Here is a 26,208-nt window from a genome sequence, read left to right on the forward strand (position 1 = left end):
ACTCCAATTTGTGCGCGGGATACTTTGTTTCGCTTTTGGTTAGACCCCTGCTCGCGAAGGCAATAACTCTCATTCTACCCTCCTGCTCTTGATAAAGGGCAGCCCCAAGTCCTGTTATGCTTGCATCCGTGGTCAACACGTAGGGAAGTCTGGGATCAGCAAATCCAAGGACTGGAGCTGAAGTCAGCTTCTCTATGATGCTATCAAACGCCCACTGGCATTCATGGGTCCACCGGTCCCCAAACTGCTCCTTAGGATCCCGGTACTGTGCAACTTTCTTTGGGTCTCGCCTTTGGTTTTTCTGCAGAGGGGGATATCCGATGGTAAGGTCGTTAAGAGGTCTTGTGATCTTAGAGAAGTCTTTGACGAACCTCCTGTAATATCCCGCAAATCCAAGAAAACATTTGAGTTCTTTGAGATTTCTGGGCCTTGGCCAGGTCTTCAGAGCTTCAATCTTGGTCGGATCCGTCTCAACTCCATTCTGAGATACTATGTGGCCTAGATATCGGACCGACGTCTGGAAGAACTTGCATTTCGTGGGCGAAAGTTTCAGTCCATACTCTCTCAAACGCTTTAAGACTTGCAAGAGTCTGGCTTCGTGCTCCTCTAAAGTTTTAGAGAAGACTATGAGGTCGTCAACGAAGACCAATACTTCCCTCCTGTTGAGATCGCCCATGCACCGCTCCATAAGCCTTTGAAACGAACTCGGCGCATTTGTGACCCCTTGTGGCATTCTGTTGAATTCATAGAAGCCTAAAGGACAGACGAATGCAGTTTTCTGTTTATCAGCCTCTTCCATTTCAATCTGATAGAAGCCTGATTTTAAGTCGAGGACTGAAAACCATTTGGAGCCAGATAGAACTGAGAAGGCTTCTTCCAAATTTGGCAGAGCATACGCGTCTTTTATGGTCTGTGAATTCAATTTCCTAAAGTCAATGCAGAGACGTACATCATTGTTCTTTTTCTTTACCACTACTATCGGAGAGGCAAAGGGTGACTCCGATTCTCTAATGACACCCGCATCGAGGAGTTCTTTGAGATGCCTTCTTACTGCATCGACATCTTGGGGATGGATAGGCCTAGGCCTTTGCTTGAAGGGTGTGTTGTCATTAAGATTGATGTGGTGTTTTACCTTATCAGTCCGACCGTAATCCAGATCGTGCAGTGCGAATACATCTGACATGGAGCTCACTAGATCAGTTATTCTTTCCCTCCATTCACTTGATAAGGGAGAGTCACCGAAGTCAGGGACAATCTTTGCTTGTGCAGGTCTCCCAACTTTGCACACAGGAGCACTCACAGGGTCTCTTCCCTCAATCACACTTTGGACAGTGTGTACTTCAGCCAACACTGCTCTAGGAGGGATTGTTAAATCAACTTGGGTCTCATTCTTCAACACTACCGGTATCTGGATGTTGCGCTTTGGAGGCAGGGAATGCAAACAGCTAGCCACTAACAGTCCGCCAGGCAAAGATGATGATGCTGATGGCTCTACGGTCACCCAGGTCTTTGACAGTGGCCCGATGATGTTGACACAGCCGTTTAGAACAACTGTGCTTCCAGCCGCTACTACTTCAGGCATTTCTCCTTTCACTTTTACTTGGCCCAAGACACTCGCACCAGCTCGTCGCTGTCTTGCCTCTAGGACTCTTATCACAGCCCGATATCCATGGTAGCACGACTTGGCTTTGAGTGTGGTTCCTTGTGTGTAATCAGCATACAAGACATCCAGAGTGTTAGTGCCAATGAGGATCTGGGGCACAAGTGTCAGGTCTGGGACTACTAGGGCCAACGTTGGAACTTCAGCTTCTGCTCCTAAAAACTCCTGAGGAAACCTCAGAGCCAATTCAACATATCCCAGGTAAGGAACAGCCTGGCCATTTGCCCCTTCGACTTCCAACAGGCGATTCAATGGCTGCAGGGGATGGTGCGACAGGTGACTGTTGTAGAAGGACAGAGGGATTGTCGTGACCTGAGATCCTGTATCTAACAGGCAGTTTACCTCCTTCCCTTCGACTCCGACTTGCGCCGTGCATCTCATTCCTATTAATCTATCTGGTAGCTTCGAAGGAGTTCCAGCACCGACATGCTCACTTAATACTTGTCGCTGCTTAGGGCTTTGCTTCTTAGTTCCAGTCCCCATCCGCCCTGCGACAGAGACTGCTTTTAATTTAAAGGCACCGCTGCGGCTCCATTTTGAATATCCCACTCGGCTTGTCTCTCCTTCAACTTCCGCTTCTTTTCCTCAACTCTAGATGGATTGGGTGCATTCTCACAATTAGCGGCCAGGTGGCCATCGTCTCCACAGCGAAAGCAGTACCATGGCCGAGGACGATTGGATCTCATCTCAGTGTACTTTGGTCCTTCATTCTCCTTTCTGCTGACTTCATTGAAATTTGATCTGCTCAGATTGCTTCTGAGATGAGGGGATCTTGCATGTTGGTTTCTCTGTGCACCAGAAGCAGCAACTTGAACTTTAAGCTCCTTTATCTGGCTTTTCAACTCCTCAAACTCATTTGTCTCAGTACACACCCCTTCTTTCTTCCTGGTGTCTGCTTCCATGGCGGCTATTTGCCTTTGAAGGCCAGCAATTTCCTTCCTTAAAATGCCTACTTCTGACATGTCAGGACACTGGACCTTGCCTTTCTGCTTAGGTGCCTTCTGCTCTGCATTCCTAGGATCTGGGATCTCTGCAACATCCTCTTCAAATGTGCTGAATGGGTAAACAGACTGTTGGTGCGATGCCGTCCTCAGTTTGAGGGGAACTGATGGATACTTGTTCACACCCAAATGCTTCCGCATTCTCTCCTCCTTAGAGGCCTGCTTATCCTCAGTTGTTTGAATGAGCGTCGCTAATTCAGCAAAAGGAGGTGGGTCTACTTTCCTCTTTTCAAGCTGCAGGTCAGCTATCAAGGTGTTGTCCCAACAGCCACGGCAAAACTGCTTCAACAGACAACGATCTCGTTCGCCCTCCGCAACACCTTCACGTCTGATGGTAGCACTCAGGATCACGTGCAATCTGTGGAGGTAGGCAGATGATTTTTCACCGGGATTCTGCAGGGTGCTGATGAACTTAGCCAATAATTCGTCTCCATCCTCCACTGAACCATAGACAGACTCTAGTAGTTTAAGGCACTCTGACGATGGAGCGACTGGATTCACATGTTTAATAATATCTGAAGCAGGTGGCAACAGGCTATCTAGAATTCTTCGTGTCTTGTGTGACTCGGGAAGGGATGGATCATTCAACAGGTGGTCAACACTTGCTCGCCAGGTGTCAAAATCAGGCTCATTGCTTGGACGGGGGCTCCTTCCAGAGAAAGCTCTCAGGCGAAACGGGGTATTGTGTGAGGACAAGGAGTCATTCGTTCTTATAATGTGTTCCATCACCACCTTCTGGATGCCTGGAGGGTGTACAGCAGTCATAGGCAATTTCAATGATACTGTCTCAGTAGTGCTGTCATCGAGGTCCCTTGAGCAATGCGGTGATGCAGCGCCCATGGCTTCCTTGACTGGGTTTTTGAGTTCATCGTTCTTCGAAGGGTGAGTCAATGTCTCTGCAGCAAATTCCGTTCTCTGTAGAGGTAGTGATTTACACACTGGATGCTGAGGAGTGCTAGTGGCATGTGTCAGAAAACTTGATTTACAAGGATGGTGCTCTATTTCAGGCTCTGTTCTGGACGGCGCATCAACTGAAGTTCTTATCTCACTTATCTTATTCAACTCTCGTTGGAGCACATCCTGAAGGGATTCTCCACTGGCATCCGCTATTGCCTGTAATTTCTCCAAATACCCTGTGGTGGCGCTACTAGCGGTAGGGGTGTATACGCTACTCAAGGTGCGCACGTGAAACACTGTGTCTGCATCAGTGGGACTTATGATGGTTGCGGGTAGCTGAGGCTTGAGGTTGGACATTGCAGAATTGCATGAGAACTCTATTACTGCGTTATGATGAAACTCAGAGCGTGGGTCATCAATTAGTAAGTTTTGTCGAATAGAGCCAAACTTCTGCAGATAAGCCTAAGGAGCTTCATCTAGTTCAGTTAATGTTATGCCACTGACAATCACTGCATTTTGCACATTGACATTTTCTCGTTCCACAACATCCATTTTTTGTCTGATTCACTGTATGTGCTATTTTAATTGATTATTCACCTCAGCAGCTGCTGCGTCCTCTCTCCTGGCTGGCTCGCCAAAGTGTAGCGTGTCACACGTGTCTAGCGTAACATTCAATATGGGCCGATTGATCAGAAGGTAGATTCGACTACTGAAGAGAGGAAGACAGCACAACAGGTGAGTGAACAGTCAATACAAAGTCTTGCTTCTGGTTCAGTTTGATTTTGTATTGGAAGAAAATGTACTTTTGCTCAAATTGTATGAATCACAAAGGTAAACAATTAAAATACAATAAATGATAATATTCACACTCTTCTTGTTATTTCTTTCAGATTCGTGGACTCAGATTTGGACAGCAGTAATGAACACTTTCGACTCTTATTGGATCAAAATAATAAAATAAATAAAATAAATCTGTGTCAAATTCCTTGTAACACAACAAAAATAAAGAAACAATAGATATTGCTTTCACACACAGTATTGCAATCAATAGTTCAAATACCTCAAAATCAAATGAACAATCATTTTGATTCAATACACAGAATGGGATTCTGAACTTTCACTTTCAGTTGCAATTGAATCACTTTCTTCTCAAAACTTATTAGTCTGTCCGATGTAAATCAGAGACTCAAGATTTGACAAATCATTCAGTTAACCAGAGTTCATGAATTGAATCGATGAGTTCAAAGAACCGTTGATTCTTTTAGAATGATTCAAGATCACAATCAATGTCTTTTTGTTGAGAAATCAAAAAGGAAAAAATAGAAAAACAAGATGATCTCAATGAGTCCGAGTCCCGATTGTCCAAAAATAAAATAAAAGATTCTCCTACCAGTTTGATGGCTCAAAACACAGTTCAACAGAGAAACGATTCCGTGGGTGGCTCGCCATATACAATCTGCACCTCGTGCGTCCAGCACGAATCAAGGAACTCATCACAGAAGAACTTGAATCTTACAAAAAAACCCAGCCTTGTAAAACACAAGGCAGAACAATAATTAGTCTTCAATTCAACAATTTCATCGTCAAATCACATGTATGCACTTCAAATAACACATTAAACATAACACTTTAACACTTAAATAGCATACTTCGTTAGCTCATTAGCATTCTCACACGTGCGTCAGCTTTAGCCCATGTGCTATCCACTTCGGCTCGCACGGCCTATATAAACACTGTATTGACTTTATCAGATTCGCGGCACTTTTTACATAAACGTCAAGTTAATGTTTGAGTTTTTAACTCACCAAGGCGATGAATTTATATGTTTTAACAAGGAAGTTCATTTGTGGCACATTGATGTTCCGTGTATATCTGCATCGATCCGTTTCACAAGCCTCCGTCTCATCCGCTTCTTACTCTGGCATCAGCTCCTTCATATTATAGCATCAGATCAGAAATCCTGTTTTTCTGTCGTATTTGATCACTTTTTTCTGAATTAATCACTTACATGAAGGGGTTTTGAAGATCGCTCCGTGTAACTGCGTCATCTCACTCTCTCTATCGGTAGCAGATAGGCGGGGCTTAGCTCACTGCTGCCACTAGCTCTTAAAGAGCCCATCACCTCATTTAATCAGTGATTTCTTTCTGTTTCTTTCTTCCTTATTTTTAACTTTCATCTTGTGTTATTAGTAACCTGGGTTACATAAGCAGGTTCCAGCTCACCACGCCCCTGGTACGAGCTCACCACGGCCTTGGTACGAGCTAGCGTAGATTTATCTGTATTGTATAGTGGGCAGGAGGGTACGTAGGTGTAGTGTTGCTGGTTGCAACAGGACTGCTGGACTGCATAGCTTTCCAGCAGACTTGGAAATTAGGCACCAGTGTTTGCATGCACTTGGCCAGGAAGACCGTGAGTGTGAAACCTGCATTTTACGCGGGATTGCTTCTCCAACGCAATAGAGGTGGAAATGGGCTTCTCCACACAGCTCGCGCTGAAAAGCGACGCGCAGTGCAAAACGCTGCTACTCCTGCATGGACTCCACCACCGCAGCGGCGCCTTGATGTGAGTGATCATATATATTTTAATCACAATTTATGGTTAGGCTAAAGTTAATCCTCTGGGGTCGACAAACGCACCGGCGCATTTTTCTGGATTTTTTCACATAGCGGCAAAATATGAAAATGCCTAGAGAGCGCGCGCTATTGACATCAACTCGATTAAACTCATCAGATGCATGTACTTTACGTCGTCTTGCGACCCTGTGAGCAAACTCTCCATTTTAGAGAGTCTGACAGCAGGTCTCAGGTGCACGCCCCCCCGCTCACGGTTCGTCCCCTCTATCTCCGCTGGGGTCTGCCCACTTTTCTAGCATTTTTCAAATATTGCCAGTGGGTGGAGTCAGGCTCTGACCAGGGGTTTAGTTACCCTTTAAAAAGAGCTGTTTTGGTGTGTACCACCTTAAATGTAAATGAGCTGCATATCCCCGCCCTGCTGGACCCAGATGATGAAGAGAGTCCGGCACAGAATAAACACGAAAGAGAATGGACTAAACGTCTCGGAATGGTTATTTGATACATTTATGTACTTACAAAGTTTTAATCGTGTCCCCTTTGCAATTATGGATGTGCAACACACACACACACACGAATTGTGATAACGTTCGCGCAATTTTTTGAAACTACACACACACAAATACTGTGATAACGTTTGCTAAGTACAAACAAATTTTTTTTTTTCTTAAGTAGAAACTAAATTATATTTATGCGAGGGGTGCTGTTGCGTCATCATGTTGACATTACTTGTCGTACAGGTGCTTATGTGGCAAATGTGAGAAGATGGCTACAGAACCAGAAAACATATGCTGCAGGGAGATAGACGTTTATATAGGCTACTGTCTATGGAGATAGAGCAGACCTTAATTTATTTACATTTGTAATTGCTGCAAAAAATGATACGTGACATAAAACTGTCTGACGTTGTTTGTTGAGACATCCTATGACGACGACAATAAATAGCTTTAGACGCATTTGTTGTTGAACTGGCTGACATCGATTGAAATGACTATTTGCTCAAATCATAAAATACACTTACTTCTTCTGGAGGTGACGTTGGATCGCGAACAGTTGGCAACGATCCACACTTGAGGATTAACTTTAACCCTCGTTCACTAAACAGTCAGTCAGAAAATGATTCGCGCAAACAAACGTATTTACTAAGTTTAAGTGGCGCCTTTTCTTCATAAATAAAATCCATCCGCTGCGTTTTCAGTGGCTCTGATGTCAGTGAAGACTATTATGTCCATTCTTACATCCCACAACAGAACACCTAACGTTACTCTTCTTTAGGAGACATTACCGGCTGTCGTTGAAACAATGGAGGATGGTGTACAGATCACCGAGGGCGGGGTCTATGCCAAAACCAGATTGTCAATCAAACCACGTCGGTGGGGCTTAGCGCAATTCTACGTCACAGTGAGAGCAATCTTAGAACAGGGCGTTCTGAGACAGTGCTTGTGATTTATTGAGATAGTAAAAAAACTACTGGGTGGATTTTTATCATTCTAGGGTGGTTTTGCTCACACAATGCCAACACACATTTATGTTCAAACACCATGTAAAAGTGAATTTTGCATAATAGGTGCCCTTTAAAAGAAAAGCATAACATGATGAATGTGAAAAAAATACTTCCAAGCGGAAGTAAGTCATGTGATCTAGGTGGTGTCAGTGATAGTGGCGTCTAGCAACCGTTATATTTACATTTGAAAAATGAAACTGTAGTGTTCAACTGTATACCAAAGTTTCCACAAGTATCACTGCTCTGACATAACCATCTCTTCAATATCCATATGCTCGATGGTGTTTTATGCCCCCAATGGCTCCTTAGAGGCAGCTAACCCTACCCTCAACCTTAAACCTACCCATCCCCTCGCTGCCTGGAAGGCGACGTTGGGGGCATAAAACACCAAAGACCTATCCATATCGCCAAACATCTCCCAGTGACAGCAGGACTGTGAACATTTGAAAGTTTTGTGAAGCATCTCATCATAACATGAAATCACACTGTGACACACTGTTCTGAATATCATGGTGAGGTCCTTGCTAACACCAGTCCTACTGAACCAATGATGAAACAGATTTATATATAAACACTTATACCATGGTCTGGGTGAATACTCGATTCTGATTGGCTGCAGGGTGTCCATTAAAAAGTGATATAGGACACCTAAATAAACCGTCAGGCGTAACCAGGGAAACCAAGTTATTGTTTGTAACTTGTAACTTTAGATTTCGATTGTAAAACTAATTAAAATATAAACTAATGTTTTAAAAATGTGTTATTTGGCAAGTGACCATGGTATAAGCGGGTTAATGCCCTTCGAGGTGTCCATTGTCAGGTATTAATGGACTTCGGCGGAGGCAACGTTTCACGCCTCGCTGTCGTCCATTAATACCTGACAATGGACACCTCGAAGGGCATTAACCCTTACATGTAGACTCAATTCAGTACAATAGAGCTTTATTGGTCCCCACATGGCCCAGTTTAAAGGGGACCACATTGATGGTGCCAACAAACGACAACAATTAATACAAACTGGGGTGAATGAAAATTACAAAAAGATCACATTTTTCTTCTTACAAGTGAAGAGTAATCATTACAATACATTTGCAGCAAGGTTCATCAAATATATTTTAATGAAAAAGATTAAAGGCACTTAATACATTTTAAAACACGTAGGTATGTATTGTGTGTGTGTGTGTGTGTGTGTGTGTGTGTGTGTGTGTGTATGTGTGTGTGTGTGTGTTTTTGTAGGGACGGGTTGGGGGACGTCAACACAGTAAAATCAACTCAAACAAGTAACAACACACATCTTGAATGCAGTTAATAGCAGGTTCAGGGTGTTTGCATGGTGTTTTGACACTGGCAGTGAAGACACATGTTCATTTTAAAACCACACTGTGACCATGAACACCACTTCTTTCTTGCGTTCTTCTTGTCATCAAAATGGACGCGGCAGACACGGCACACATTGCCTCCATCTACCAAAGGAAAAACACAGATATTCTGGAAGTCGAGCCAGTTAGTTGAAATCACACTCATCACCACATTCAAAGCAACATCTCAAAGGCAGCTTGTTCATTTGTAACTGTTGCCAAATGAAAATGTGGGTATTGCACATCAATTCATCTCAGATGCTCAATCATAAAATAAAATCAGGTCAACAAAGAAGAGTTCCTTTAGTATAACCCTGAAATAAGGACAACTCTGGGTTTTCCGTTTCAGAAGTGGATGTAAATCAAACCTGAGACAGAGGGGTAACTACATTTTAATTTGAGGAATCTCATCATCACTTTGTTCTTCAGCTGCTTCCAGAGCTCAGCTTCACACTGATGCAGGTTTATGATCACTAATAGTAAGGCCATAACTCATCCAGTCGTAGGTCGGCTTGTACACGGGTACATCATCATTTAAAACTCAATTGTTGGTTTGCTCACCTCCTATCTCTGTGTTTGTAGAGAAATGTCCTGGACAACACCGTCTGCACTCTCGAGATGTTTTTATACGTTACAGAGATTGGGAAAAGGCTGTTTGTGTATTCTGCACATTCTGCTGAATCTGCCCCTTGAAAGACTTAAAAGTGAATCTAGTTAATCCTAAATGAAAGGATTGGAGGCTAATTTGTCAGTCTAATGCTTTTTTTCCCTCCTTTTAAAATGTTTTAGTCTTTGCTTCTGTTTCCATATCTGTTCTTATTGTAGTGTTGTAATCTGTTGAAACTGCCTGTTTTTATCTTCGCTGCTGCTAGTCTTGGCCAGGTCTACTATGAGGAAGAGCTCATTCGTCTCAATGGGACTTCCGGGTGAATAAAAATAAGCACAATGTGTAAAGAGAGCTTTATCTGCAGTCATCACGATGGCTACAGTAGTGGCTGTTTCTGAGGACTCTTCTTCTGCTGTGCTCCTAAAGTACATCAAACAACACAACACAACACAAACACAACTTTCTTAAAACTAATTTAGAATCTTAATTACAAATTCATAATTCAATTTGTCAGCATTTATACTGTCAATAGTTAATTAGTAAATCATTGATAAAAATTACACAGTCTCATTATTTGCATCTAAATCTCAACAGCCAATTGAAAATGTAAAATGATCAGAATATCAATCTTATATAATATGCTGTTTAATGTCACCTGGATAAATATCCAGTAGATTGTAGAGCAGGGCTATTCAGATACATTTGCAGGGGGGCCAAACTAGGAAATTTCAAAATTTTTGAGGGCCGGACGGTCAAATTGATATCAGCTAAAGGAAATTAAAATATACTATATACTAAGGTACATAATATATGAAATAAAATAAGGTACATTATTCTTTTGGTTTCCTTTATTATTTCAACACATTCAACTTGTATTGATTAGGCCTACAACAACGTGCAAAACTGCAAATACTGAGACATATACACAGCTTTTAAAACAGTAAACATAAGTAATAGCTTATACATATATAAATCAAACAATCAAAATAAAGCTGTCATAAGTGCAATATTAGACATTCTCTGCCTGTACTTTTGTCTGTGCGCCGCGGCAGGTTCGTAGATTTTTTTAGACGTTTTTTTTTTGACTTTTTTTTATTTTTACTTTTTTAATCTGCCGCGGGCCAGAATAAATTTCAATCGGGCCAAATTTCCCCCCGGGCCGCTATTTGAATAGGCCTGTTGTAGAGAAAGTAGATTGTATAAAGACTTTGTAAAAAATAGGACACCTAATTGTGAGGCCATATACAAAGCATAAAAAAATAAATTGACTACAATTTTAAGAGAAACTAAAAGGGATTATTACAATAAACGATTAAAAGATAATAAAGGAAATATGAAAATAACATGGAAAATATTAAATAATATAATAAAACCAAACTCACAACATATTAAGTTACCTGAATATTTTGTGCACAATGAAACTGTTATGAACAATAGCATAGATGTGGCCAATGAATTTAACTAATTTTTTATCAATATTGGGGAAAATATTGCCAAATCAATTGATATATCTAACCAAAGTCAAAATGCTACCTGTAGAATGGAAAGTAGAATAATGCAGTCCATGTTCCTCGGTGAGGTTCAGGAAAACGAAATATCATCTATTGTTAGTAAATGTGAAATTAAAACTTCTACTGATAGTGACGGACTTGACATGACCATTGTAAAAAGGACCATTGACTGTATTATTAATCCACTGACTTTTATTTTTAATTTGTCTATACACTCGGGTGTCTTTCCTGAGAAGATGAAGGTCGCTAAAGTTGTTCCACTTTTCAAGAATGGAGATGTACATTATTTTAATAATTACAGACCCGTGTCATTGCTCTCTCAGTTTTCTAAAATCCTTGAAAAGTGGTTTGCTCAAAAACTAAAAATTTTTTTTTTAGAAAAACATAAATTGATTACTGAAAAACAATATGGCTTTAGAGCAAAAAGATCAACAGCTCTGGCATTAATTGAACTCATAGAAAAAATAACATCTGCAACTGAGAATAAGCAACACACAGTGGGGGTCTTCATCGACTTAAGCAAAGCATTTGACACCATAAATCACAGTCTGCTATTGTCAAAATCATACAACTATGGCATTAGGAGTCCAGCTCATCAATGGCTCAAAAGTTATCTCAACAATCGACAGCAGTTTGTTCAAATTAATGGTCAAATATCTGAGTTAAAAGATATAATATGTGGAGTTCCACAAGGGTCCGTTTTAGGCCCATTACTTTTATTTTGTTCATTAATGACCTCTGTGAAGTTTCTAAAGTATTACAGTTTTTGATGTTTGCTGATGATACCAACATTTTTTATTCTGGAAATAATCTGTCAGAAATTACAGAAAATATAAATTCAGAAATGGGAAAAAGTTAAGAAATGGTTTGACAAAAACAAATTATGTTTAAATTGGGAGAAAACAAAATACATGATTTTTGGTAATTGTAAAAAGAATGAAAATGTAAGAATAGCAATTGAAGGAAATGAAATTGAAAGAGTTAATGAGATAAAATTCTTAAGTGTTATCTTGAATGATAAATTGAATTGGAAAGAGCACATAGTTTATATTAAGAGTAAAGTTTGTAAAAGTATTGGGGTCTTGTATAAAGTTAAAGATGTTTTAGACTATTCTTCATTGCATATGTTGTACAATTCCCTAATACTCCCATATTTTGGATACTGCACAGAAGTCTGAGGTAATACATACCCTAGTGTTACGTCCCAGGGTCTTTTAATATAATGTGTTGTGAGAAAATGCTTGTATGCCCTGTGTTGTGCTCTGTTTCTCTCCCTCACTCTCTCTCTCACTCAGGTTAATTACCATCAGCTGCAACTCGTTGTGAGCATGCCTGAGTCTGAGCTGAGCAGTATAAATGCAGCACTCTGAGAAGCCTGTGCTGAGGAACACTTCTCCCCCAGCCTCAGACTGAGATTGTGTGTTTTGTGAAAACCGTGCTTATACTTGAGTTAGGAGTGGACCTATACTCATTTGTTTGGTGCTAAGAAGTGACAGAGCTTGCTTTCTAATGTTGATATCTCTACCTGTGGGTAATTAAAAGGTATTGTATGGAATCTTGTTAGCTTTGTTCATTTTGGATTATCTGGGGAATGTAGGGAGAGGGTGTCTTATTTTATTTGAATACCTTTTTTTTTTTTCTGTTTTTTTGGTTAGAGAGGGAGCTCAGGAAAGTTTTGTTGTTGATTTTCATCTTTGTTTTTGTGCAGGTTAGATCGCTCCCTTAAACCTTAGTTAGCCTCTATTTTTGTTTGTTATTTTAGGCCATGCTCTCTCCTGAAGAGTTATTCCCATCCTTTGTTAATCACTTCAATATGTAACAGAAATAAATACTTTTGCTTGTACTTGAAGTTGTGTTTGCTTTCACTCTGGGGCTGAGGCCGAAGTGTCCTCCACGTAATTTTACGTCTCAATGTTACCCTTTTTCTCTTTGTTACTTCCCCTCCTGACCCCTAGACTGGGAGGAGACCGTAACACAAGATCTCTGTTTTTGTTACAGAAAAAAGCATTAAGGATTATCAACAAGACAGGCTACAGAGAACACACTAATAGTTTATTTGTAAATTCTGGACTTATAAAATTCAAAGATTTGGTTGATTTGAAAATTTTGATTTTTATGTGGAAAGCTAAGCAGAGAGTTCTGCCTATGGTCTTGCAAAATTTATTTACCCTTGTATCAGAGGAAGATGGCCATAGAAGGCAATATCATTTTAAAACTCTTTTCGCACGTACTACACAAAAACAGATGTGTGTGTCTATTTACGGAGTTAAACTGTGGAACACCTTGGACTATGAACTGAAGTGCTGCAAAAGTTTGTAAATGTAAGAATTTGTATAAGAAAAAAAATACAGGAATGTTACAAGAAAAATGATGACTAACATGCTTAAAATGATGATAATTAAGTGTAAATATGGGTATTACTGAAAATATTTGGTGTTTGGGGTGAGGATTGGGGTTGATCCATTTATAAAGCAGCTGTTTTTTATTCTTTTCTGATGTGCACAACTAAGCGACAGGTACCATTAGACTTCCTTCTTCCTGTTCCTTTTTTTTTATTCGTTCATGCACGTTATGAATGAATGAATTAAATGTATGATTTGTGCAATAAATAAATAAAAATAAATAAATATTGTATCCATAAATTGTAATTTTCAAACAAGTGAGCTTTTCTCTTTGTGTCAAATGTCAATGGCAGACTAGAACAGCAGCTTTAATTAAGCTCGAACTGAAGCAATACTAAAAACTGATTTGTAGCATTTGGTAAAATGTATTACGATTACAAGAAATACCATTTTCACACACGCCTCTAAAGTTTCCTCCACTGCCTTTGTCTGGAAGCCTTCTGCTGTGTCTGTTGATCTGAGAACATTAAACCATCACACAAAGGTGAACATTTCATCTTTTGATTTCATTTTATTATTTCAATAATGTATACAGTGGTCAAATGTGCTGTGTAATGACCACAGTTACATATCTAGTAAACTATGCTTCTTAAGTTTAATGTTATATATTTATTTAAAGAGAAAATAAAACAACTCAGCGTATCTTCTGCATCATGTCCTAGCATGAGTATCACAAATAACTGACCTTCCTTAATCACACAGCAATATCAATGAAGGAATGTCATTTGCAGGAATTATATACATAGAATTTAATTAGTGAATAGTTTGATGAGCATGAAAAAGATGAAAAGCATTGCCAAGGGCCACAGTCACTAGCACACATATTGACTGTGACGTAGAGATGTGGGGCATGTTTGAACAAAGTATTTTAGGAAGGTGTGGCTGAGCCTTAACTTTTACACAGAATATCTCTTTGGGTTTGAGACTTTGAGCTTTGAAACTCTGCAGATCTTAGACATGCACAAACAGCAACATCTAAAGAGATGTTCTCTTTCACTAAAGAGAAAGGAAAACAAGAAATCGCATCATATGATCCTTTAAAGGTCCCATGACATGAAATTTTCACTTTCTGAGGTTTTTTAACATTAATATGAGTTCAACTAGCCTGTATATGGTCCCCAAGTTTCTAGAAATTTTAATCGGTGTAAATCGAGCTTTTGTTATCTTTCTCTGCCTTTGAGAAAATGGAGGCTCAAACGCGCTGATCTTGAATCTCCTCCTTATGACGTTATAAGGAGAAATGTTACCTCCCCTTTCTCTGCTTTGCCCGCCCACTGCACCCAGAGAATAATATTTCCCGTCCATGAGAAAATGAGCTAGGAGGAAGTAGGAACGTGCACGCGATTTTAGTTTGTCCACGAGAGAGATATCATGGCTTTTGAGCGAGCGAAGCATAATAATTGCTCAATAATTGGATGTACAAATGAACACCGAAGCCTTTTTTTAGTTCCTTCATCCAAGCCCCAGAAGAACCAGTGGATTAATTTCATTTTGTCTAGAAATGCGCCGACACAACTTCCCAAAGTTTTGCATGTCTGCGGCAAACATTTCACCGGTCAATACAGAGCTGGCTTACTGAACGTAACAAGTAAGTCAACTAATGACATAAGTGTGTTGCTTTACTGTTTATGGTTACCTAGCTTGTTACACATAGAATGTGGCTGTAACATTAGCTATGCAGTTACTTGCGCTAATGTAAAGGTAGACCGCATCAAGTATGTGTGTGAATACACACGCTGTAACGCGAGTGTTGTACAGTTCCTTGTTATTTGGATAACCGTTTTCCTGTTGGTGATATGGCGCGCGCGATATCCGCATTTCAAGATCGCAGAGCTTGATGTAATTGTAATAGGATACAGACGTTACAGATCTCTGTGTGCTATAACATCAAGGCACTAAAAACAGTTTCCCCCCCATGCTATCTCCAGCTTAAACAACACAGCAATTTACACCGGTTTTAAAATGAATTATCAGCACGTGAGAGAGAAGCAATAATTAGATTTTTTTTTTGTTCAAAAACATAATTTTAATTATAGAGCTGTACACAATGCACAAATCTGTATAAGTCTGTTTCAGATGTATACCACAATATAATTATATATATATATATATATATATATATATATATATATATATATATATATATATATACATACATACATATACATATACTGTATATATATTACTTTTAAAATATATGAAATATAAATTATGTAAACAAATAAATTAAAGGTTAGTGTTAGCAACATGATGATAACTGTAAACCATCCGAATAAAGTACTGTATCCACACATAATATTTTAAACTAACCATTCGGAAACGTCCTGCTGGAGTCGCTGAGTTGCAACTTCTTTATCCGTTGCTTCTCCATCTGGACCAGATTCTGGGTCACACTGAAATGCTTGAACGACTGCGTGTCTTCGTGCCATTGCAATATATCCAACGTAAACATGCATGGTACGGTTGCCCAAGATGGTCAAGGCCACACCCACCCTCCACCTTGCGCCGCCTTTCTCCTCCTCATTAGCATTTAAGGCTACAGACACCGAAACGGCCCGTCTGAAGGAAGCTCATTCTGGGACTGGCTTGTAGTGGCTATAATTCTGCACCGAGGCTGAATTTTTGGAAAGAGATTTCAGATACAGTACTAGGGACCACTAAGGCCTTTATTAAAACTAACAAAAAGTAGCATGTCATGGGACCTTTAAGAGGCAGAAAGCTCAAGCAGAACAGCGGCTCAGGGTGGGCGGCCATCCGCCTTGACCGGATGGGGTGAAGGGACAGAGAGAGATGCAGTGGCCCAGCACTATACAAAGACTTAAATGTAGGCCTGTATTATTCTTTAGTTCACTTATTTTCCCCACTTTGCATAGAGCCAGATGGTCTGCCAAAACACAAGTGGAGAAAGACAACCACTGGTAATTACTTATTTCACTTACTTATTTCAAATTGAATCTCCTCTTTCAAAATGTCCACCAGTCGGTTCCTCCATGAAAGGAAGGCTTCTTGGTAAGGCTGTTGGGCAGTCCCGCAACTTTAATGGCCATGCCCTTATTCACCAGGGACTGGTAGGGGAGTCTTCCAGTTCCTCCGGCCTCCTCTGAAAGACACGGCACACACATGCATGCACAGGTAACACAATGTTACACAGTTGGACAGTTGTGACTCTCACCTCTAGTTGGGCCAGTGTACAGGCTGCAAACACTCATTTTGGTGAGGTGTCATAATCTAATGGTTGATGGGCACATTAGACAATTTATTCATTTGATAATAATGCCATGGATTCATGAAGGAATATTAAGCAGTTTCTTTACATCAGTCTTAAAAGTATTTGAACTTATGCTTACTATATTTCTGGTTGAATAGATCTTGCACTTTTCCCACCAGAACACTGACATGATCTCTGGTACTGGGTGTTGCGGCTGAGGAGCTGTCTACAGATGTAACAACACACAACAATTCCTTTCATAAAACTGTATTATGTATATTTGCACTATTACAGCCCTGAGTCCATTTCTGTGGATCTTCCTATAACCAATACCTTTGAAATGCAGTGCAAAGTTGTTCACTGTCTCCGTTGAATCAAGGAAATCAGTGGCTCCTTTGCTGCTCAGTTCACACACCTCTAATGAGAACTTGTCTTTTGGCAGTCAAATGATACAGTATGTACACCACTAACCACTCGGTATGTTGCACAGTTTTGAAAACGAACGTTCAGGGTTGTTTTAAGGACATGGTTGTGCATGCCCGTAGCCAGCCACTCTGAAGCGGTCAAAGGCGATTCTAAACGAGTCAAAAAGTCGAGACATCGTCAACATTTCTGTGTCCACAACTCTAGTTCATCCAAAACAAACCAGAAAAGAGACTCAAAGTGCTAAATACCGGAATTATCCTTTAAGGGTAAATGTGTTTGTACAAATGTTATTATGTAGCTAATACTACCAATTTTATAGCATTTACTTGTAAAAGTAACTCAGATTATGGTTATCTGCTAAAATGTCATTTTGCAGTTTGCTGAAGATGATCTTGAGTGGAGGCATCAGGACTGTCCAGAATCTGCTCAAGATGTGAACATGGCACGATTAGAAGTAGCTTGTGCATTGCTTCAGCATGAAGGTCAGTGGCGTACTACTAAAGGTGACGCCATACCCCCACAAACCATCCCAGCTTAATGCCCTTACAGCAGAACAGAGCCACCAGATCCCCCAGCTGGAAGGGTTAAAGAGTTAGTTCACCCAAAAATGAAGATTCTGTCATTAATTACTCACCCTCATGTAGTTACAAACCCATAACCCTTTCGTTCATATAAACATTGATCAATGCACACGTCACTTATGGTAATCGGAAGCTCAAGCATGCGTTTGAGAACCAATGACGTTCATTCTTGTGTTATGCAGCACATTTGAGCTTCAGTGAGAACCAATGAGGTTTGTTCTTGTGCGTCGAGCAGGTTCGGTTGAGCTTCTGTTTATGTTTGCTGATCAATGTTTATATGTGAATAAAAGCCTAACTTCAATCTGTTCATAATATAAAGTGATCGAATGAAAATAAACGTAATTTGGTAATATGCCTTTTTATCTTATTTAACCCGTAATCATGATAGTTGTGACTTGTGGCACAAGGACTGGAATTGGGAACCCCTGGTTTAAGTTGTCATCCATCTGTGTGTGTGTGAATACTTGGTGAAATGTATTTTCTTTCTTACTCTACAAATGAAACATTTGTAGAGTACCATGATTAATTTACTCAGAAAGAGTGAAGTTACAGTTACAGTTACAAACTAAAGCCACTGTTTGGAGGGAATGCAGATGATTATGCGTGGTTTGCTCCTTGCTTGAGAAAGATGCAGATCAGATCATGATTGAAATGGTAAAGTATAACATAAAAATGTGTATATATTGTTCCTCAATGAGGAGTTTTATGTATCTAATGCTGCTTTTTATTGTTTTGAAGGTGCAGTGTGATTTGTGCAGTAGGTGAGCACATTCTGAATGTGCCGAATATGAAAAAGATAGTTGTGCTACATATATGTGCAGAAAGTGCCAGAGTGTGTGAAATGTGTACAAAGTAGAAAGCAGCGCTCGACACGCAAGTAGTCAGAATGTGCTAATGTTCATGTTGTGTGATATGGCGTGAGGCTTTAAAAAATAATAAAAAATAAATGCACTGTTTTGCCAGATTCAGAGTACTTTCATAATGTATTACTTTCATAATGTATTTAGTTTCCAGGGCTGGCCTGATGTTCTGCTTCTGTAGAATAAACTGGGAGCATTATTTGATAGGGCATGTTGGTCTGTCGAAATATGCTACTCCTGACATCTTAAAGATGCGATTACAGAATATGCTGCTCCTGACATCTTGAAAACATTATTACGAAGTATTTATTTTCTAATGACAGTGAACAAAAGGTAAATATTCATGTGTTAATATAATTTCCCTTTAAAAAATGCTAACTACCATATGAATATTTGTACGGTCAGCTGAACAAGAATAGCTGAAAGTTTCAGTTACTAGGGAAAGGTTTGCTTTGACAGGTCAAAGATGAATATTTGATGATAAGTTTTACTTTTCACACCGTTTGAAAATAAAAACAGTACAGTATACAGAACTCATAACTTAGAATTTTGTTGTAATTGTATTTCATAATATACAATAATGTTAAAATATCAAAATATGCTCCCCATACAAATGATTTGTTGAAAAGCAGAGAACAGTAGCCATTCCTTTCAACATAAACATAAATGAGAGAGAGAGAGAGAGAGAGAGAGAGAGAGAGAGAGAGAGAGAGAGAGAGAGAGAGAGAGACAGTGTATGCGCACGCTGTAAGGTTGCTGCCACTGAGCTATAGCCCCATCGATCTAGCCTATGCCGTGGTTGTGTCTGATTTGGCAATAGGGGACAGCCTATACGCTGGAGAAACTCGGGCCGACTCCCTGAAATTTGTTAAACATGTTTAAAAATGATCGGGAGGTGCTCGTAACGCTTGGCTCGGCTCGTAATTCCTCTCACACACTGCGAGCCGCGACCACGCGATCTTCTGCGAGCTCGTAAAACAGCAACAATCACACCGTGTATGCCTGCATTTAGTTTTGATCACATTGTCAAGTTAATTATAATCGAATGCATTTTGTTTTATTGACCACAATATTATCATTGATATTTGTTTGAGAGGGGCACTTTTGATTAGATTTGAAAAAGGGGCTCGAGCACCAACATCTTTAGTAGGAGACTTTGAGCTTTCTAAGTTTGTAGATCTTATACATGCAAAAACAGCAACATAACACAGTAAAGAAAAAGAAAACATGAAAACACATTAAAGATGACCCCTTTAATACATTAATACAAATGTAATGCAACTATTATTAAAAACATGATGTACAAACTCAAGCTTCCATTGTTTTCTAAAAGTGAGCTTGAACTGTTTTCTCTTCTTCTCATAATTATGAAAAATGTATATTTCATTAGTCTTTGTCTCCCTCTGCTGGTACAACACAAACACAGAGATATTCAGGCTCTTTATTTACTCTGTGACAAAACTTTATAAACTTTATGCGTTTATACCAAGGGGCAACATTCTAATCTGAAAAATGAAGCCTACCCGGAAGTGCGAAAAACTGCAATACATTGAAAATCCGCTAGGGGCAGGTCCCAAAAGGGAGCAAATGTCCATAGACCCCATGTTAAAATGTCAGTTTTCACAGCATAAATTCATGTTTTTACAGGTTGGTCCCATGGACTTTTATTGTATTTTTCGATAGCTTCCGAGTGCCTGACAACTGTGAGGGGGGTGAATTATTTTCTAACTCATTAGTTTAGATCGTATTTAGATATAAAATATATGACAAATAAGGGCGTGGTTAACTTTGATTGACAGCTTGATTGACAGCTGATAACGAGCATAGGCTGCGCCGAGTGGAATTCCTGAAATTTGACGTCTCGGCCATGATCTGACACAACACATCTAACCACCTCTGTATCCTTTCTGAACATTTGTATTGAAATATCGTACATAAAATGGGTTGCTCTGCTATAAACTGCACTAACCGACACTGTAGGAGGACTTCGCTCCAGTTTATCCGGTAAGTGACAATCCACTACTATTTCACGTAACTAGTGAGCACTATTTAGCATCAATGTTTGTGGGCAGTGGCACTGCAACAGTTAGCATGTATTTTAACTTATACGTTTCATATACTAGTATTTAACCGAAGCTATAGTTTGTGAAATTAAACATTTCTCATTGTTAGTGTGTTTTTTAGTTAGCTTAGACAGCCATTATGAAAGTATAAGTAGCCTAAAAGGTACACTCTTAGAAGAAAAGGTTCTATATAGAACCTTAAAAGGTTCTATCAGGCGCTACGTATTTGGAACCCCTAAAAGGTTCTATATAGAACCCTTTTTAAGGGTTCAATCAAAAGAACCCTTTAGGGTTCTTTGTAACCAGGAAAAAGGTTCTATATGGAACCTTTTAGGGGTTCATTCATTATCATTTGTTTTGTCCTTTCCGGATTAAAAATTTCATATTATTGACAAACATCAAGACACTAAAATGTAAAAATGTAATTCACATAAAAAAGTCACCCATGAATACTAAAAAAAAGCACACCCAAAGTGCATAGAACTAGTCATTTATTTATATTAACAAAAATAATTACTATTACTGAAAGAATGCTACTGTAATTTCATGTATTCAAGGCTTTAAATGTACACATCAACATTAAAACATCAACCATTTAAAAAATATCTCATAAATAATGAAAATAGAGTTTCACCTACATCTACATATTACAAAATAAGTCCATAAAATGTACAAAATTACATTAATCTATCACTGATAAATAATGCAAATATACAGATTCACCTAAATTCCCATCAGTGTTAGAACAACATCAAGTCCCTCAAAACTACAAATCCATATTAATATAACTCACAATGGAAATATACAGATATAGAAGTACTTCAAATCTACAAATTCATAATAATATCACTCATAAAGAATCTGAATACATAGATTAAAATTCAGATCAGCATTTCAGAACATCAAGTACTTCAAATCTACAAATTTACATTAATATCACTCATAAAGAATTGTAATTACAGATTCAAATTCAGATCAGCATTTCAGAATAACATCAATCGCCTCATATGTACAAATTTACATTAGCACTATTCATGACATATCAAAGTATTATGATAATTGATTATACATTTTGAGCACTGGGACAGTCAGTTTTTTTTGGCTGCTGGAGAGTTTAAACAGGTAGTGCTCAACAAAATTCATTGTGTGAGTGATGTGCTTGGGGTATTCCACACTGAATACGAAATAAGTAGCAAAGAGGCACTCCATTGGCTCCATCACATCCATTTCTGCGCTCACAATGTTGACACCCTCCATATTGATGCTGGCTCTTTTTGCATGGAGGGGGTTTGAAGCTTCATGAAAAACTATAGTCGGAGTTGGCTTTACTGATTTCTGCAAGTTGGAAAAACATATACATTATTTGTGAAATAACTTAGAATACAGTAGTCCCAAAAGTTAAAATTCCATCAAAAATGATCATTTAGTCAACCCCATTTTGCCCAAAATTTGCATGACTTTTCTGTGGTGAAAAACAAAAGGCAGAATCATAGCCTTACTGTACGTTCACACCGCCACCGGCGAGAGCGACAAAATTCGCTCTCGCCGCCCTGCCACCGACGCCGTAGAAAGACTCGGGGACACTCAGACGTAGATTAGAATGCGTGATTTTTTTCCTCTCAGGCGGAGGACTTCTACATTCCGATTGGTTGCCGCCGAACCGCGTCATAGCTTATTACCATAAAGTTGACTTGATTTCAACTCCTCTCGCCGCTCTCGCCGCCCAAGACGCGCCGCGCCACCCTCGCCGCCGGCTCTCATTGAAAATGAATGGCTTCCGGCCACTTTGACGCTCTCGCCGCCGGCGGTGTGAATGCACAGTTAGTCATGTTTAACTGCCTTTGCATACTTTCTTCCAAACAATTAAGGATGTGACTGACCATTTTTTTACCACAGTGGTAAGGGCCAATTCAGAATATAAATATTCTGAATTGGCTTGGTTGCACACACAACTCACAAACAATCATGAGCACAGAAACTTCTTTTCAAGATCAATGCAATATTCATTAATAAAATAGCTTGGATAGCATACTGTGTTTTGTGTGCATGTAAGTCATTGAAAAGCAGCACATTAAACTTTAATTGTAATTAAACTGACTGGAACTACCTGTGAATCAAATTATTTTAATGTACACCTTTTAGCCAATCAGAATCAAATATTCAGACAAAAGGAAAAAAGAACATACTTTTTGTGTTTGTCTCAATTTGCTGAAGTAAACTGTTCAGCACATCCCTCTGACTTCCATGTCTAGCCACATTTAAGATGTTTGGGGCCAGAACTTGAATAGCAGTCTCTAGATTAAGATGAAGGTCCTTCCCAAACCGCATCTTCACTTCATGCAGCAACTACAAAAAAAAGAAAGAAAGAAAGAAAAAAGAAAGAAAAATTCATTAAAACATAAAAATGTTTTAATAATAATAAACAATAAAATGTTTTTATTCATACAAAAAAATTGAAAATGCAGTGGAAATACTAAACTCAAAGGAAACAACACTAAAAACAAATACTCACAAGTTGTGGAACCCGAAGAAATGGGAATGTCCATGACCTCTCGTGTTGATTTTGTCATTAAATCGACTCTTTTAAAAAGAGTGCATCTCATTCGATTTTTTATGTTGGTGTAGTCGGGTTGTCTTTTAGTTCAGCATTTATCACAGTAATGTGCTCCTGAAAACTTAATTGATCTTCTCCAATATTTTCCAGATTTAATATAATCTGAAAAAAGTAGCAAATAACAAAATTCCTATTGTATATAGGAATTTGTATATACATTACTGGTCAATATACATTACTGGACATTTTAGTGAAGAAAGATAAAACAGACAAACCTCCTGACTGGGTAGAAACCGGATTATCAGTAGCCTACACAGGAGTACTGGAAAGTTTGCAGTCTTGCTTCTTTTTGTTTGCTGAAATGAGCAAAAGACAGTTCATATAAGGAAAAATATTTAGAAGTGAGTAATGAGTAATGTGAACTATCCCTTTAAGCTGTGTGCTTTAGAAACAGCCGTACCCTGGCCTGCTTCCAGTTCCTTAGACACCACTTGACTTGAACATAAAATAATCATTCATAAAGTTTGAAAAGGTTGAAGTGAAAATGATAAACTTTACTGAAGAAGCAGCACTAACCTTATCGTTTAGATAGCTGATTATAATTTTAGGGGGGCTGAGACGAAAAATATGGGGGTTGAAGCCCACCTAAAAAAAGGGTCTAGAACCGCCCCTAAGCTGAACGCACAAGCGCTCGTTCTGTTCTGTAGGGCTGTTATTAATGACCATTTGAGTGTGCGGTCAAAAACTAGCTTAGAGCACTATCTGCAGTTAAAAACTAAGCTTAGGATCAGAAAACACAAAATTTAACAGTTTGCAACAAGCACAACAAAACTTACCGATGTAAGGCAACTTGTGACACTGTCGCGGTTCAGGCTATTTCGTGTTATAGTGTAAATCCGCTGTAGAAACATTGACAACTTCATTACTAATGGGTTTAAAGCTTATAACAAGTAAATTACTTAAAAAATCGATGTATTTCTCTGACTTACCACAACAATATTTCCGTCAGACCATCAATTTAAATCAGCAGACGGGGATCAGTCTCTTCTCGACCGTTGGAATTCAAAAACGACGTGCACTGCTGCACTCGCGAGACCGCGCTGTGTGAATATGCTCGCGCAAATGCAAAGCAATTGTTTACTTTGTAAAATTAATGAAAATAATGAGTTTATTACTTCTTTTTGTTTATTTTTGCTGTTCAACAGATAAAAAAATTAAATCCATAATGCAAAATTGTTTAGTCTATGGTTGCGGTACAATAATTTCACATAAATGACAAAGAATGAAATGAAAAAGCAGCAAACAAGGCTAAGTAAGACAAGACGAAAGCCTATTCAGCTATAAATGGCTTAGAATGAGCCCTTATATTTGTTTTTGTACTGAGTAATTTCTTGTTATGATGATAATAATGATGATGATGATGACGATAAGGTCAGTATAGGGGTGTGCGATATAGCTAACTCATTTGCGATAATATCATATTTTTTGTTTTAACGATGTGCGCTTTAACATTATCAAGTATATTTCAAAAACTAAACAAATCGTGCCTAGTGCACGCATCTAGGCTAATGTAAAGTTACATGATGAAGTCTTTATACTAGTGCGCATGTGCATTTTGAGTGCGTTCTTTCACTGCGTTATTCAGTGTATTCAATTGCATTTATGAATGCATGTGAATGATCACAAAATTCAAGATATGGGGGTTAGAAAATGTATATATTTATATAATTTTATGTAACTTAGTTAATAAATATCACACGAAGAGTGCCATTTCAGTTTTTCTCCTCCAAAAATCAGCATGATTAAAATGTGATGTTAAGTTACGACAGTTTAATAAACAATAATTTAATTACAACTACAAAATGTTGCAGAATAATGTAGGCTAATATATAAATGAATAATAGCCTAAAGAACCTTTGTGGCAAAAGGGTTCTTTCTTGTCATTATAGAACCTTTTTAGCATAAAAGGTTCTTTGGAGTTGAGTAAAGAACCCTATGGTTCTATATAGAACCCCAATGAACCCTTTTTTCTAAGAGTGTATAAGAAGCCATAAAACGATTTGCCGGGGGAACAAATTATAGATTAATGAGATCAAAGATCGTCCGTTAGATATAGCCAACACAAGACGAATTATATCCCATGTTTAACCACTCCACTAGACTAGAGACATCAACCAGCGGCAAACGTCAGCAGCACTAGCCGAGGTAAGGCTGTTCCAGGCGGGATACATAGCGCTGAGCGCCCGGTGAACTCCGCAAACGTCAGATAAAAATTTTAAATAGGCGCTCTCTGTATAAACAAACAACATATTTGAGATTAAAACAACTACATTCTCGACTGAAAAACTCTTAAAACTACATTTGTTGACACAATAACAGTAGTATTTTTAAATTTCGCGGTCTTTCTACTCTGCTATTGACACAACTTGAGATTATAACAGCAGGAGTTAGCATTCTACATAAAGCTACCACATAATAACACAAAAACAGCTCACGTTAGCCCGGACCAGAAAGAGAGAAATTCTCTCTATGGCTCTGGTCTCCGGACTCATCACATCGGCTCAGTCTCACACAAAGCCCGCCCTTTTACCCATATATGGATTGGCCAGAAGGTGGGCGGGGTTTGGATTTCCCAAGATTTTCCAAGATGAAGCCACCCATACCCCCCATAAACGGCTTCAAAACAGTTCTTCAGAAAGTCTATGGGTGACGTCACAGACGCTTTGTCCATATTTTTTACAGTCTATGGTTTATACACATAAAATTATTAATCTATGAATGAGAAACTAATTTGCTGTGAAATAAAAGGTGTTTCACTGCCGCCTCATCAGGTCTGTCAGAGGATTGCTGAAATCTAAATGAAGTCTTCATTTATAACAGTGAAGTCACTGTATCTTCAGTCTCTGTTGATTCTGTTGACTGTGAGTCTCTGAAATGGATCCTTATTCACCATCAGATGATCATCACAAGATCACACTGTCATCTATAACCTAAAATAAAACACA

General features: G+C 39.0%; 1 protein-coding gene across 1 annotated transcript in view; it reads right to left on the minus strand.

Annotated features, from left to right (window-relative positions):
* Nucleotides 1-22,835: 22,835 nt before the first annotated feature.
* The window catches only part of LOC307172572 (protein NLRC3-like), a 170,745-nt gene continuing 167,372 nt past the window's right edge, over nt 22,836-26,208 (minus strand). Inside the window, exons 14-18 of the mRNA XM_079895072.1 lie at nt 24,193-26,193; nt 24,040-24,102; nt 23,479-23,559; nt 23,162-23,393; nt 22,836-22,995 (exon numbers count right to left, since the gene is read on the minus strand). Coding sequence (XP_079751198.1) covers nt 26,187-26,193 — 7 coding nt within the window. The 3' untranslated portion in view covers nt 22,836-22,995; nt 23,162-23,393; nt 23,479-23,559; nt 24,040-24,102; nt 24,193-26,186. The remainder of the gene's footprint in view (nt 22,996-23,161; nt 23,394-23,478; nt 23,560-24,039; nt 24,103-24,192; nt 26,194-26,208) is intronic.

The sequence above is a fragment of the Squalius cephalus genome (genome assembly GCF_949319135.1).
Source record: "Squalius cephalus genome assembly, chromosome: 15".
Lineage (NCBI taxonomy): Eukaryota > Metazoa > Chordata > Actinopteri > Cypriniformes > Leuciscidae > Squalius > Squalius cephalus.